Below are 17,474 nucleotides of genomic sequence, written 5' to 3' on the forward strand. Positions count from 1 at the left end.
GTTTGACTGGTAGGTTGACTTGTTTATGATGCCCTATTTGACTGGTAGGTTGACTTGTTTATGATGTCCTATTTGACTGATAAGGTGACGTGTTTATAACCTTTGTTTGACTCGTAGGTTGACGTGTTTATAACCTTTGTTTGACTGGTAGGTTGACGTGTCTATAACCTTTGTTTGACTGGTAGGTTGATGTGTTTATGATGTCATATTTGACTGGAAGGGTGACGTGTCTATAACCTTTGTTTGACTGATAGGTTGACGTGTTGATGGTGCCCTGTTTGACTGGTATGTTGACGTGTTTATGATGTCCTATTGGACTAGTAAGTTGACGTGTTAATAACCTTCTGTTTGACTGGTATGTTGACGTGTTTATGATGTCCTGTTTGACTGGTATGTTGACGTGTTTATGATGTCCTGTTTGACTGGTAGGTTGACGTGTTTATGATGTCCTATTTGACTGGTAGGTTGACGTGTTTACGATGTCCTATTTGAAAATTTCAAAAAAAAAATCGCACGACAAATAAAAAATCGCAGATGGTAAATATAAGCATTGAACGGCTTTCAGTTGGCATTCATAGTCAATATGCGCGCGCTTCATGGAATTTGCCTCTGTCCAGTTGGCATTCATATTGACTATGAATGCCAACTGAAAGCCGTTCAATGCTTAAATGATGCCCTATTTGACTGGTAGGTTGACGTGTTTATGATGTCCTATTTGACTGGTAGGCTGCCGTGTTTTTAACCTTCTGTTTGACTGGTAGGTTGACGTGTTTATGGTGCCCTATTTGACTGGTTGGCTGACGTGTTTATAACCTTCTGTTTGACTGGTTGGTTGACCTTCTGTTTGACTGGTAGGTTGACGTGTTTATAACCTTCTGTTTGACTGGTAGGTTGACGTGTTGATCATGTCCTATTGGACTGGTAGGTTGACGTGTTTATGATGTCCTGTTTGACTGGTAGGTTGACGTGTTTATGATGTCCTATTGGACTGGTAGGTTGACGTGTTGATGACTTTCTGTTTGACTGGTAGGTTGACGTGTTTATGATGTCCTGTTTGACTGGTAGGTTGACGTGTTGATCATGTCCTAACTGGTAAGTTGACGTGTTTATGATGTCCTGTTTGACTGGTAGGTCGACATGTTTATATTTTCCCATTTTACAGGTACATGTAGTTTGAATTATTCATAATATCCAGTTAAAACCTATAAAGACAAACACAATTTTGTCTTTTAAGATGATTTTCGATTTCCAGGACCATTGAACACTTTAACTAAATATAGTTTGGAACGTAGTTGTTTAAGAACTCGGCATGCATGTAAATAAATGAAAATAGAAAAAAAAAACTTTAAAAAGTAAACAGGAAATATCTCAAAGAAAATTTTAATGCCTTGGTTTATTTTATGGCAATATGAAGGGTTCGCTAAAACTGAGAGTTTCCAGTGGTGCATTCTTACATGAAGTGTCAAGATATCAGGTGCCAGCTGTCATCGTCTATTGATAACGAAGCATGTGATCGTAAGAGGAATTTGTATTGAGGTTCTACATCACAGACCAACTCCCAAGTAACATAAACAACCCATATTCTACGGTTAATAATGCAAAGTATGTCTAAACAAGATATTTAAATAGTTGTATATTGAGATATAAGTTTCCTTGTACCAGGTTTTCAAAATGGGTGAAACAAGTGGGAAGGAGAACATGAAACTACTTGATATGTTGTCTACCGATAAGGAATATCAAAGATCTGTATTGTCATTTGTAACTGCACGTTATGTAACTCATGGTCAGATACATACATGTAGCTACTGGAGGGGTAACTCGTATTACATCAAGTATGAGATCGAGTGATAAACATACTAACCAGAGACTAATATCTGAGACTAATTATCTTCTTTCTAACATAAAACCAAATTAATAGTATATGTTATTCATTGTGTAGTGTATATCGATAATATTAATGAGGATCAAACAAGACGAAAACACGGTGGCATCACAAAGAAATAGGTGGGTTTTAAAAAATTGAAAAAAGGCACTGAATATATGCACCGATACACACGAATTACCTCCAACTAAGTCCAAAATAATGGACTGGTTAAGTCTGTATATAACGAGCTTTACACGCAAGCGGAAACTTCTCGTACCATAAATTGGGTTAAACTAGTGAAGAACATATTATGTACTCATGGTGTTGGTTATCTTTGGCTTGAACAAGGAGTTGGAGATATTGATGTTTTTTTTATCATTTTTCCAATCAAGGGTACGAGACATATTTATACAGGACTGGCAAAGAGAGCTTGTAGACTCGCCATGAGCCAGATGTTATATACTTTTCTCAAATGAATTCGGTTACAAGAGATATCTTGATATTGTTACTATTCACACACAAAATAATTAATAACAAAGTTTCGGGTATCTCCTCATAAATTAAATATAGAAACAGGAAGACGGCATCGCCCGATTCCGATACCTCCGGAAATGCGTTATTCTTTTGTTTTTTTTGTATTCAAATCGAAAACGAATATCATTTTACATTGTATTATGGAATGCCCCATTATACTCAGAAATTAGGTCAAAATTTTTGCATAGGAAATATCATGTTAGACCTAATATGTGTAAAATTATAGATGGTACATGATGTAAGTCATCATAGAACTGTACCATCATTGAAAACCTGGATATGTATATTTACAGAGCGAGTAGATTAAGAAATAAAATACTGTTTAACTAAGAGACATGTGGAATTGCCTGTATAGTATCCCACGCTTACTTTATGGTAATACTTTTGTCATGCTTTAATGGTCTGTCATAAATACTGTGACGAAATATTTCATTTATCAATTTATCGATTGTTGTTGGCTGAAATCGTACGAAAATAGTATTATATATTTGTAACTATTCCTATTGAGTATTAATCCTAGTATATATTCAATTCTGTTCCACCATGTACTGTACATATGTATGTTGATTATCTGCACAAAGACAACAATGTCTATTGCAAAATAAAGACACATCACATATATATATCGGTTGATATAAAATGCTGTCGTTTTATTACGCAGGTACTATGATAAACCCAACAGGGCCCTATACAGGTACTATGATAAACCCATCAGGGCCCCTATACAGGTACTATGATAAACCCACCAGGGCCCCTATACAGGTACTATGATAAACCCAACAGGCTCCTATACAGGTACTATGATAAACCCATCGGGACCCCTATACAGGTACTATGATAAACCCATCGGGACCCCTATACAGGTACTATGATAAACCCATCAGGGCCCTATACAGGTACTATGATAAACCCATCGGGACCCCTATACAGGTACTATGATAAACCCATCGGGACCCCTATACAGGTACTATGATAAACCCATCAGGGCCCTATACAGGTACTATGATAAACCCATCAGGGCCCCTATACAGGTACTATGATAAACCCATCAGGGCCCCTATACAGGTACTATGATAAACCCATCAGGGCCCCTATACAGGTACTATGATAAACCCATCAGGGCCCCTATACAGGTACTATGATAAACCCATCAGGGCCCCTATACAGGTACTATGATAAACCCATCAGGGCCCCTATACAGGTACTATGATAAACCCATCAGGGCCCCTATACAGGTACTATGATAAACCCATCAGGGCCCCTATACAGGTACTATGATAAACCCATCAGGGCCCCTATACAGGTACTATGATAAACCCATCAGGGCCCCTATACAGGTACTATGCTAAACCCAACAGGACCCCTATACAGGTACTATGATAAACCCATCAGGGCCCTATACAGGTACTATGATAAACCCATCAGGGCCCCTATACAGATACTATGATAAACCCATCAGGGCCCCTATACAGATACCATGATAAACCCATTGGAACCCCTATATAGGTACTATGATAAACCCATCAGGACCCTATATAGGTACTATGATAAACCCACCAGGGCCCCTATACAGATACTATGATAAACCCATCAGGGCCCCTATACAGATACCATGATAAACCCATTGGAACCCCTATACAGGTACTATGATAAACCCATCAGGGCCCTATACAGGTACTATGATAAACCCATCAGGGCCCCTATACAGATACTATGATAAACCCATCAGGGCCCCTATACAGATACCATGATAAACCCATTGGAACCCCTATACAGGTACTATGATAAACCCATCAGGACCCTATATAGGTACTATGATAAACCCACCAGGGCCCCTATACAGATACTATGATAAACCCATCAGGGCCCCTATACAGATACCATGATAAACCCATTGGAACCCCTATACAGGTACTATGATAAACCCACCAGGGCCCCTATACAGATACTATGATAAACCCATCAGGGCCCCTATACAGATACCATGATAAACCCATTGGAACCCCTATATAGGTACTATGATAAACCCATCAGGACCCCTATACAGGTACTATGATAAACCCACCAGGGCCCCTATACAGGTACTATGATAAACCCATCAGGGCCCCTATACAGGTACTATGATAAACCCAACAGGACCCCTATACAGGTACTATGATAAACCCAACAGGACCCCTATACAGGTACTGTGATAAACCCATTGGAACCCCTATACAGGTACTATGATAAACCCATCAGGGCCCTATACAGGTACTATGATAAACCCAACAGAACCCCTATATAGGTACTATGATAAACCCACCAGGGCCCCTATACAGGTACTATGATAAACCCATCAGGGCCCCTATACAGGTACTATGATAAACCCAACAGGACCCCTATACAGGTACTATGATAAACCCAACAGGACCCCTATACAGGTACTATGATAAACCCATTGGAACCCCTATACAGATACTATGATAAACCCATCAGGGCCCTATACAGGTACTATGATAAACCCAACAGAACCCCTATATAGGTACTATGATAAACCCATCAGGGCCCCTATACAGGTACTATGATAAACCCATCAGGGCCCTATACAGGTACTATGATAAACCCACCAGGGCCCCTATACAGATACTATGATAAACCCATCAGGGCCCCTATACAGGTACTATAATAAACCCATCAGGGCCCCTATACAGGTACTATGATAAACCCATCAGGGCCCTATACAGGTACTATGATAAACCCATCAGGGCCCCTATACAGGTACTATGATAAACCCATTGGAACCCCTATACAGGTACTATGATAAACCCATCAGGGCCCTATACAGGTACTATAATAAACCCACCAGGGCCCCTATACAGGTACTATGATAAACCCATCAGGGCCCATATACAGGTACTATGAAAAACCCACCAGGGCCCCTATACAGGTACTATGATAAACCCATCAGGGCCCCTATACAGGTACTATGATAAACCCATCAGGGCCCCTATACAGGTACTATGATAAACCCATCAGGGCCCCTATACAGGTACTATGATAAACCCAACAGGACCCCTATACAGGTACTATGATAAACCCAACAGAACCCCTATATAGGTACTATGATAAACCCATCAGGGCCCCTATACAGGTACTATGATAAACCCAACAGGACCCCTATACAGGTACTATGATAAACCCAACAGGACCCCTATACAGGTACTATGATAAACCCATTGGAACCCCTATACAGGTACTATGATAAACCCATCAGGGCCCTATACAGGTACTATGATAAACCCAACAGAACCCCTATATAGGTACTATGATAAACCCATCAGGGCCCCTATACAGGTACTATGATAAACCCATCAGGGCCCCTGTACAGGTACTATGATAAACCCATCGGGCCCCTATATAGGTACTAAGATAAACCCATCGGGACCCTATATAGGTACTATGATAAACCCATCAGGACCCTATATAGGTACTATGATAAACCCATCAGGGCCCCTATACAGGTACTATGATAAACCCATCAGGGCCCCTATATAGGTACTATGATAAACCCATCAGGGCCCTATATAGGTACTATGATAAACCCATCGGGACCCTATATAGGTACTATGATAAACCCATCGGGGCCCTATATAGGTACTATGATAAACCCATCGGGGCCCCTATATAGGTACTATGATAAACCCACCAGGGCATATTGTTCAGGAATAGTCTCGTTGGAAGCCTATTGGCTTGATCACAGGTCAGGAATAGGTCGGCAAATCTTGCGCGTCATTCATTCTACTTTCTGGCAGTCTAACGAAAGAGAGTTTCGTGCGGTACATGGTTGTCTAAGCAATAGAGTGATGTTGCTTCATCCATTCAATTACGAAGGACATTAAGCGTCGTTTTAATATGATCATGTACTATCCAAATACAGGGTCTTGATAGTAATCACTATAACAAGTATCATGTTCGTAATCCGTTGTGACGCCGACATTGTGATGTTTATCAGGGGGAGATAAGTTTGGTGGCAAGGTCGGAGTTGGGGAAAGTGCATGTAACTAATTAATTGTAATGAACAGTTTGTGAGGTTGTACAAGCGACAAAGGTAAGCTTCTAAGTGGAGGCTCTAATTAACCTTGATGTTATTGTTTGAAGTGGTACGTTCATGCAGGCGTTGTTTGGTATGCGTTGCTGCATACGTCCTTGAACGAAAGAAAAATGATAGGTGACTTTTATTAAAACTGAAAAGGCTTGGTCAGCCTAACTGCATATATTACCTGTTGATAGCGGACACTCCCACAATTCCTAGCAATACCCATAAATTGCAGGTTTGCAAATTTTCGGTCATTCTCCTTTCGTCCACCAAGTTGCGAAAATGGCGAAAAACCCAACATTACCATGGCCATGGAACACTAACTCGTCCTTACTGGCGGAGTACCAGAAGTCTCCGGTAAGTAAGACTGGACATGACGAAGTAACGACTGCCATGTTAGTACACTTCAGACAGTTATAGTAAACAGACATATTACAATTGTCTTATAGTTGTTCTCAAAGAAAACGAATTAAATGGGCTATATCAGCGAATGGTTGTACAACATTGCTCATCGAGGAGTCATCGGGCACGTTCTGCCGTTACCACTTCAGTATATTTTGGGGTTTTCTATTAATTGATTTACAAAGTTGCATGCAAAATTCATTCATTAATCGACATATACTACATACATGTGCATGATCAGATATTTGTAATTGTTTTTCTTTTGTAAAGTTATCTACTGCTGGGTATTATACATGTAGGTCCCAAAGGTTACCATAACCAAGCATGCGAAGTTTAATTACTTATCTATAACTACCAGTTCACAATACACATACGTACATTATTGTATTTAATGTTCTATGCAATCTCCAGGATTGACCAAAATAGGGGCCAATATCAAAATGTATTGAATAATACGGCTACTGCACCCCCACCGTTAAGATTTCGACATTTCGTTCGACCTACTTTGAGATTTTTCAAGTACAGTCGCTATTAAATTTATAATCTTCTGTCTCATGACTACAGTTGCTATATCTATAATCCCTGTCCCATGACTACAGTCGCTATATCTATAATCCCTGTCCCATGACTACAGTCGCTATATCTATAATCCCTGTCCCATGACTACAGTCGCTATATCTATAATCCCTGTCCCATGACTACAGTCGCTATATCTATAATCCCTGTCCCATGACTACAGTCGCTATATCTATAATCCCCTGTCACATGACTACAGTCGCTATATCTATAATCCCCTGTCACATGACTACAGTCGCTATATCTATAATCCCTGTCCCATGACTACAGTCGCTATATCTATAATCCCTGTCCCATGACTACAGTCGCTATATCTATAATCCCTGTCCCATGACTACAGTCGCTATATCTATAATCCCTGTCCCATGACTACAGTCGCTATATCTATAATCCCTGTCCCATGACTACATTCGCAATATCTATAATCCCTGTCCCATGATTGACTATATACAGTCGCTATATTTATAATCCCCTGTCACATGACTATAGTCACTATATTTATAATCCCCTGTCACTAGATCCCTTGAACCCTTAGCATCAGTGACGAAGTCCGTAGGACGAAACAGCTGTGTAGTTTATTTTGACTGTATCTGTATTGAATGGTGTTGTTATCTTCTGTTTTGAACACTGTTAGTAGCTAGCCTTCCTAATCCATCCCTATTTATATACTGGTCGGATCATCATTACATTGTATATGGGTTGTTACGTTATTAGTTAGGATAAATCTAAGTCAAAGTGAGGATAACATTACCTCTCACCAAAGACCAATTTTATTTGCTCTTGCTCAGTAATGGCATTATTTGTAAGTGTGTTTGGACGCTCCAACGGTAGATTGTGGGCAGACAACTCCTAAGGTACAATACTATAATTCATACCGACAGATGGGCCAGTGTTTGATGGCCGAACTCTGGAGCCTGCCAATGAACTAATAAAGAGGGCATGTCGGGTTGGATAACCAGTATAGACAGTATACGTACACATTGTATTTAGCATGCGTCGCGATCATATAGATACTAATGGAGACTCCATTTCTTTTGGCCATTTTCCGTTTTCCAACTCAACAAACTAAATGATAATTCAAAATGATTGGACAACTGGCATTGTCTATAATAGTTAAGTAAATAGGTCTGCCAACGTGACAGAACGGATCTTTTTTATTTTACAGAGAGGGTTTCAAAACTTTTATGTATGTTGATTATTTTGTCCATTTTTCTGGAAAAAAAAAGAAAGAACTTTTCCAATTATAACGAGAAAATACCAAAACATCACATAAAATACACGGTGATTACAAATAATACCAAAATATCACATAAAATACACGATGATTACAAAAAATACCAAAATATCACATAAAATACACGATAATTACGAAAAATACCAAAATATAACACAAAATACACGATAATTACGAAAAATACCAAAATATCACACAAAATACACGGTGATAACAAAAAATACCAAAATATCACATAAAAGACACGATGATTACGAAAAATACCAAAATATCACATAAAATACACGATGATTACAAAAAATACCAAAATATCACATAAAAGACACGATGATTACAAAAAATACCAAAATATCACACAAAATACACGGTGATAACAAAAAATACCAAAATATCACATAAAATACACGATAATTACGAAAAATACCAAAATATAACACAAAATACACGGTGATAACAAAAAAATACCAAAATACCACATAAAAGACACGATGATTACAAAAAATACCAAAATATCACATAAAATACACGATGATTACAAATAATACCAAAATATCACATAAAATACACGATGATTACAAAAAATACCAAAACATCACATAAAATACACGATGATTACAAATAATACCAAAATATCACATAAACTACACGATGATTACAAAAAATACCAAAATATCACATAAAATACACGGTGATTACGAAAAATACCAAAATATAACACAAAATACACGGTGATAACAAAAAAATACCAAAATACCACATAAAAGACACGATGATTACAAAAAATACCAAAATATCACATAAAATACACGATGATTACGAATAATACCAAAATATCACATAAACTACACGATGATTACAAAAAATACCAAAATATCACATAAAAGACACGATGATTACGAAAAATACCAAAATATCACATAAAATACACGATGATTACGAAAAATACCAAAATATCACATAAAATACATGATAATTACGAAAAATACCAAAATATAACACAAAATACACGGTGATTACAAAAAATACCAAAATATCACATAAAAGACACGATGATTACAAAAAATACCAAAATATCACATAAAATACATGATGATTACAAAAAATACCAAAATATCACATAAAATACACGATGATTACAAAAAATACCAAAATATCACATAAAATACACGATGATTACGAAAAATGAATGAAAGAGTAATAATATAAATATGTTATCAGTGTTGAAGTATTTCATTTAATATTTATTGATATATCACGAAAGAAAAAAAAATTATTCGCATGTTTTTTTTTTTTAATTTTTTTTTCGGCGGACTCCTGATGCAATTGCAATATTGATGGCATGCTATAATTTATTGTAATGATATAGGTCGTACAAAAATGATATTAACATTGCTTTATACTGTTAACAACGAAAGACCACGATATATGGTCACGGACAAGGTAAGAACGACCACGCAGACGTGTATTCAATACTTCCTCGATAATTACAGGACGTTGTGATATTAATACGGAATGACGGCGATCAGGAAATTGTAATACCGGAAACGTATTGCGAGCGTGGTTTCCCCAGGACTACATTCCCTTTGTTGGTGTGCACTGCAGGTGCGTGCATTCCCTTCCTCCTGCTGAGAACATACGTATCTGATGTATGTGATTAACACGACCGGAATCCGTGAACACCGGGTCTAGCGTGATTAGTGGGACTATAGATGACGTACCACTCTCGCGCTAACGAGATATCAGAACGATACTAGTCTCCATACCAATACAAATAACAATGTATTTGTAGACATTTAGGTACTGTCCTACAAGATTACAAAATTAGACAATAGGGAGACTCAACCCAGTGTATCAGACATTTCTGACAGTTTTATAAGTATTTAAGAAAACGATTTTTAAGATTGGAAGTTGTGCGCCTTTAAACCAATAAAATAAATTCTACATTTCATGCTAGCAGTCTCGGGAAGTGGTGGTTGGGACTCGGGGTTGGGAATGGCATCAATGAATCTATAAAAACACTTTCCATGAATACGGGCCTTATCGTGTCTCTAAAACAATGATGCAAGCCTATAATGAGGTACAGTGTGTATAGCTCATAGATTTCTATAACAGCTATCTGTTATTAGAAATAAAAAACTACATGAGCTACTGATACTATCTTAATGTGTTGTACGCAGATATCTTATTCTTCCCTCATTCACAGATTTGTCTCCCGTGTTACCTGTTCATGATTTGTCCGTCACCACCTAGGGTATGATTTACCCGTCACCACATAGGGAATGATTTACCCGTCACCACCTAGGGTATGATTTACCCGTCACCACATAGGGAATGATTTACCCGTCACCACCTAGGGTATGACTTACCCGTCACCACATAGGGTATGATTTACCCGTCACCACCTAGGGTATGATTTCTCTGTCACCACATAGGGTATGCTTTGCCCGTCACCACCTAGGGTATGATTTACCCGTCACCACATAGGGTATGATTTACCCGTCACCACCTAGGGTATGATTTGTCCGTCACCACATAGGGTATGATTTCTCCGTCATCACATAGGGTGTGATTTCTCCGTCACCACATAGGGTATGATTTACCCGTCACCACCTAGGGTATGATTTACCCGTCACCACATAGGGTATGATTTACCCGTCACCACCTAGGGTATGATTTACCCGTCACCACATAGGGTTGATTTACCCGTCACCACCTAGGGTATGATTTACCCGTCACCACATAGGGTATGATTTACCCGTCACCACATAGGGTGTGATTTGTCCGTCACCACCTAGGGTATGATTTACCCGTCACCACATAGGATATGATTAACCCGTCACCACATAGGGTATGATTTACCCGTCACCACCTAGGGTATGATTTACCCGTCACCACATAGGGTATGATTTACCCGTCACCACCTAGGGTATGATTTGTCCGTCACCACATAGGGTATGATTTCTCCGTCATCACATAGGGTGTGATTTCTCCGTCACCACCTAGGGTATGATTTACCCGTCACCACATAGGGTATGATTTACCCGTCACCACCTAGGGTATGATTTACCCGTCACCACATAGGGTATGATTTACCCGTCACCACATAGGGTGTGATTTGTCCGTCACCACCTAGGGTATGATTTACCCGTCACTATATAGGGTATGATTTACCCGTCACCACCTAGGGTATGATTTACCCGTCACCACATAGGGTATGATTTGTCCGTCACCACATAGGGTATGATTTCTCCGTCACCACCTAGGGTATGATTTGTCCGTCACCACATAGGGTATGATTTGTCTGTCACCACCTAGGGTATGATTTTCCCGTCACCACCTAGGGTATGATTTACCCGTCACCACCTAGGGTATGGTTTCTCTGTCACCACATAGGGTATGATTTGTCCGTCACCACCTAGGGTATGATTTCTCTGTCACCACATAGGGTATGATTTGTCCGTTACCACCTAGGGTATGATTTCTCTGTCACCACATAGGGTGTAATTTCTCCGTCACCACCTAGGGTATGATTTACCCGTCACCACCTAGGGTATGATTTACCCGTCACCACCTAGGGTATGATTTCTCTGTCACCACATAGGGTATGATTTGTCCGTCACCACCTAGGGTATGATTTGTCCGTCACCACCTAGGGTATGATTTACCCGTCACCACATAGGGTATGATTTACCCGTCACCACATAGGGTATGATTTACCCGTCACCACATAGGGTGTGATTTGTCCGTCACCACCTAGGGTATGATTTACCCGTCACCACATAGGATATGATTAACCCGTCACCACATAGGGTATGATTTACCCGTCACCACCTAGGGTATGATTTACCCGTCACCACATAGGGTATGATTTACCCGTCACCACCTAGGGTATGATTTGTCCGTCACCACATAGGGTATGATTTCTCCGTCATCACATAGGGTGTGATTTCTCCGTCACCACATAGGGTATGATTTACCCGTCACCACCTAGGGTATGATTTACCCGTCACCACATAGGGTATGATTTACCCGTCACCACCTAGGGTATGATTTACCCGTCACCACATAGGGTATGATTTACCCGTCACCACATAGGGTGTGATTTGTCCGTCACCACCTAGGGTATGATTTACCCGTCACCACATAGGGTATGATTTACCCGTCACCACCTAGGGTATGATTTACCCGTCACCACCTAGGGTATGATTTGTCCGTCACCACATAGGGTATGATTTCTCCGTCACCACCTAGGGTATGATTTGTCCGTCACCACATAGGGTATGATTTGTCTGTCACCACCTAGGGTATGATTTTCCCGTCACCACCTAGGGTATGATTTACCCGTCACCACCTAGGGTATGATTTCTCTGTCACCACATAGGGTATGATTTGTCCGTCACCACCTAGGGTATGATTTCTCTGTCACCACATAGGGTATGATTTGTCCGTCACCACCTAGGGTATGATTTCTCTGTCACCACATAGGGTGTGATTTCTCCGTCACCACCTAGGGTATGATTTACCCGTCACCACCTAGGGTATGATTTACCCGTCACCACCTAAGGTATGATTTCTCTGTCACCACATAGGGTATGATTTGTCCGTCACCACCTAGGGTATGATTTGTCCGTCACCACCTAGGGTATGATTTACCCGTCACCACCTAGGGTATGATTTACCCGTCACCACATAGGGTATGATTTACCCGTCACCACCTAGGGTATGATTTGTCCGTCACCACATAGGGTATGATTTGTCCGTCACCACCTAGGGTATGATTTACCCGTCACCACCTAGGGTATGATTTCTCTGTCACCACATAGGGTATGATTTGTCCGTCACCACATAGGGTATGATTTACCCGTCACCACCTAGGGTATGATTTACCCGTCACCACATAGGGTATGATTTACCCGTCACCACCTAGGGTATGATTTACCCGTCACCACATAGGGTATGATTTACCCGTCACCACCTAGGGTATGATTTACCCGTCACCACCTAGGGTATGATTTACCCGTCACCACATAGGGTATGATTTACCCGTCACCACATAGGGTGTGATTTGTCCGTCACCACCTAGGGTATGATTTACCCGTCACCACATAGGGTATGATTTACCCGTCACCACCTAGGGTATGATTTACCCGTCACCACCTAGGGTATGATTTGTCCGTCACAACATAGGGTATGATTTCTCCGTCACCACCTAGGGTATGATTTGTCCGTCACCACATAGGGTATGATTTGTCTGTCACCACCTAGGGTATGATTTACCCGTCACCACCTAGGGTATGATTTACCCGTCACCACCTAGGGTATGATTTCTCCGTCACCACATAGGGTATGATTTGTCCGTCACCACCTAGGGTATGATTTCTCTGTCACCACATAGGGTATGATTTGTCCGTCACCACCTAGGGTATGATTTCTCTGTCACCACATAGGGTGTGATTTCTCCGTCACCACCTAGGGTATGATTTACCCGTCACCACCTAGGGTATGATTTCTCTGTCACCACATAGGGTATGATTTGTCCGTCACCACCTAGGGTATGATTTGTCCGTCACCACCTAGGGTATGATTTACCCGTCACCTCCTAGGGTATGATTTACCCGTCACCACATAGGGTATGATTTGTCCGTCACCACATAGGGTATGATTTACCCGTCACCACCTAGGGTATGATTTGTCCGTCACCACATAGGGTATGATTTGTCCGTCACCACCTAGGGTATGATTTACCCGTCACCACCTAGGGTATGATTTCTCTGTCACCACATAGGGTATGATTTGTCCGTCACCACCTAGGGTATGATTTACCCGTCACCACATAGGGTATGATTTGTCCGTCACCACCTAGGGTATGATTTGTCCGTCACCACATAGGGTATGATTTGTCCGTCACCACCTAGGGTATGATTTACCCGTCACCACCTAGGGTATGATTTCTCTGTCACCACATAGGGTATGATTTGTCCGTCACCACCTAGGGTATGATTTACCCGTCACCACATAGGGTATGATTTGTCCGTCACCACCTAGGGTATGATTTGTCCGTCACCACATAGGGTATGATTTGTCCGTCACCACCTAGGGTATGATTTGTCCGTCACCACATAGGGTATGATTTGTCTGTCACCACCTAGGGTATGATTTACCCGTCACCACCTAGGGTATGATTTGTCCGTCACCACCTAGGGTATGATTTACCCGTCACCACCTAGGGTATGATTTCTCTGTCACCACATAGGGTATGATTTGTCCGTCACCACCTAGGGTATGATTTACCCGTCACCACATAGGGTATGATTTGTCCGTCACCACATAGGGTATGATTTCTCCGTCACCACCTAGGGTGTGATTTCTCCGTCACCACCTAGGGTATGATTTCTCCGTCACCACCTAGGGTATGATTTCTCCGTCACCACATCGGGTATGATTTACCCGTCACCACCTAGGGTATGATTTACCCGTCACCACATAGGGTATGATTTACCCGTCACCACCTAGGGTATGATTTACCCGTCACCACATAGGGTATGATTTACCCGTCACCACCTAGGGTATGATTTCTCTGTCACCACATAGGGTATGCTTTGTCCGTCACCACCTAGGGTATGATTTGTCCGTCACCACCTAGGGTATGATTTACCCGTCACCACCTAGGGTATGATTTCTCTGTCACCACATAGGGTATGATTTCTTTGTCACCACTTAACGTGTGATTTCTTTGTCACATCCTACTACACCTAGGGTATGATTTCTCCGTCACCACCTAGGTTACGATTTCTTTGTCACCACCTAGGGTGTGATTTCTTTGTCACATTCTACTACACCTAAGGTATGATTTCTTTGTCACCACCTAGGGTGTGATTTCTTTGTCACATCCTACTATTTCTTTGTCACCACCTAGGGTGTGATTTCTTTGTCACCACCTAGGGTGTGATTTCTTTGTCGCATCCTACTTTTTCTTTGTCACCACCTAGGGTGTGATTTCTCTGTCATCCCCTAGGGATAGAACAGATACAACACGTGCTTGCATTCTACACCGGGAGTTAGCCGGAAGTACGTTACGTTGTGTGCTATTTAAACAACTTGTTTTTGGTAAATAAAATAGTACGATAGAGGAGAAACATTACCTTGAGAGCGTGACAGAGAAATGACAACCCAGAATGTCACTCCTAGAGTAGGAGATTTTCTCTGTCATACCCTCAAGATAGGGGAAGATTATATTACTCTTAAAGGTACCGTAGCCGTTACCCTGCATGTGTTATTTTAATTCCTTTAACGGGTGTCAGTAGGCTTAGGCTATACGCCTATACTTGTAACTACGGGTATACTAGTCATAGGGTCTACCATGTTTTGAGGACATAGGGTCTACCATGTTTTGAGGGATTGTAACTACGGGCATATTAGTCATAGGGTCTACCATGTTTTGAGGACATAGGGTCTACCATGTTTTGAGGGATTGTAACTACGGGCATATTAGTCATAGTGTCTACTATGTTTTGAGGGATTGTAACTACGGGCATATTAGTCATAGGGTCTACCATGTTTTGAGGGATTGTAACTACGGGTATGCTAGTCATAGGGTCTACCATGTTTTGAGGGATTGTAACTACGGGCATATTAGTCATAGTGTCTACCATGTTTTGAGGGATTGTAACTACGGGTATGCTAGTCATAGGGTCTACCATGTTTTGAGGGATTGTAACTACGGGCATATTAGTCATAGGGTCTACCATGTTTTGAGGGATTGTAACTACGGGCATATTAGTCATAGGGTCTACCATGTTTTGAGGGATTGTAACTACGGGTATGCTAGTCATAGGGTCTACCATGTTTTGAGGGATTGTAACTACGGGCATATTAGTCATAGGGTCTACCATGTTTTGAGGGATTGTAACTACGGGTATGCTAGTCATAGGGTCTACCATGTTTTGAGGGATTGTAACTACGGGCATATTAGTCATAGGGTCTACCATGTTTTGAGGGATTGTAACTACGGGCATATTAGTCATAGGGTCTACCATGTTTTGAGGGATTGTAACTACGGGCATATTAGTCATAGGGTCTACCATGTTTTGAGGGATTGTAACTACGGGTATGCTAGTCATAGGGTCTACCATGTTTTGAGGACATAGGGTCTACCATGTTTTGAGGGATTGTAACTACGGGCATATTAGTCATAGGGTCTACCATGTTTTGAGGACATAGGGTCTACCATGTTTTGAGGGATTGTAACTACGGGTAAATTAGTCATAGGGTCTACCATGTTTTGAGGAGTTGTAACTACGGGTAAATTAGTCATAGGGTCTACCATGTTTTGAGGGATTGTAACTACGGGCATATTAGTCATAGGGTCTACCATGTTTTGAGGGATTGTAACTACGGATATATTAAAATTATAGGGTCATCGATGTTTTTTTGCCGAAATGTTCCTGTATCTTATATACTTGTTGATTGTAATCATTTGATTTTACCAGGTCGATATAACACTGTATTAACATCAACAAATGTCTACAATTGGTGATCACTATCAATTAAAACGGACGATGTCTTTGTTCGGATGTATGTCTGATACCCTTATGCGATAAGACTGATTGAATTTGGATTCGTTGTGTTTTGTATTCGCACACAGTATATCCCCTAGCACCACCTGTGTCTCCAGAGACAGGACTACACACGGTCGTTAATAACTACGGAGTCAGAGACATATGGACTACACACAGCTGTTATATAACTACGGAGTCTGAGACATATGGACTACATACGGTTGTTATATA

General features: G+C 40.8%; 1 protein-coding gene across 2 annotated transcripts in view; it reads left to right on the top strand.

Moving 5' to 3' along the window:
* The first annotated feature begins 6,740 nt into the window (after positions 1–6,740).
* Positions 6,741–17,474, top strand: part of LOC117329664 (filamin-A-like) — a 57,908-nt gene continuing 47,174 nt past the window's right edge. For both annotated transcript variants that reach the window (XM_033887719.1, XM_033887726.1), the window contains exon 1: positions 6,741–6,830. In XM_033887719.1, the coding sequence (XP_033743610.1) occupies positions 6,756–6,830 (75 nt within the window). In that variant the 5' untranslated portion in view covers positions 6,741–6,755. The remainder of the gene's footprint in view (positions 6,831–17,474) is intronic.

The sequence above is a fragment of the Pecten maximus genome, chromosome 1 (genome assembly GCF_902652985.1).
Source record: "Pecten maximus chromosome 1, xPecMax1.1, whole genome shotgun sequence".
Lineage (NCBI taxonomy): Eukaryota > Metazoa > Mollusca > Bivalvia > Pectinida > Pectinidae > Pecten > Pecten maximus.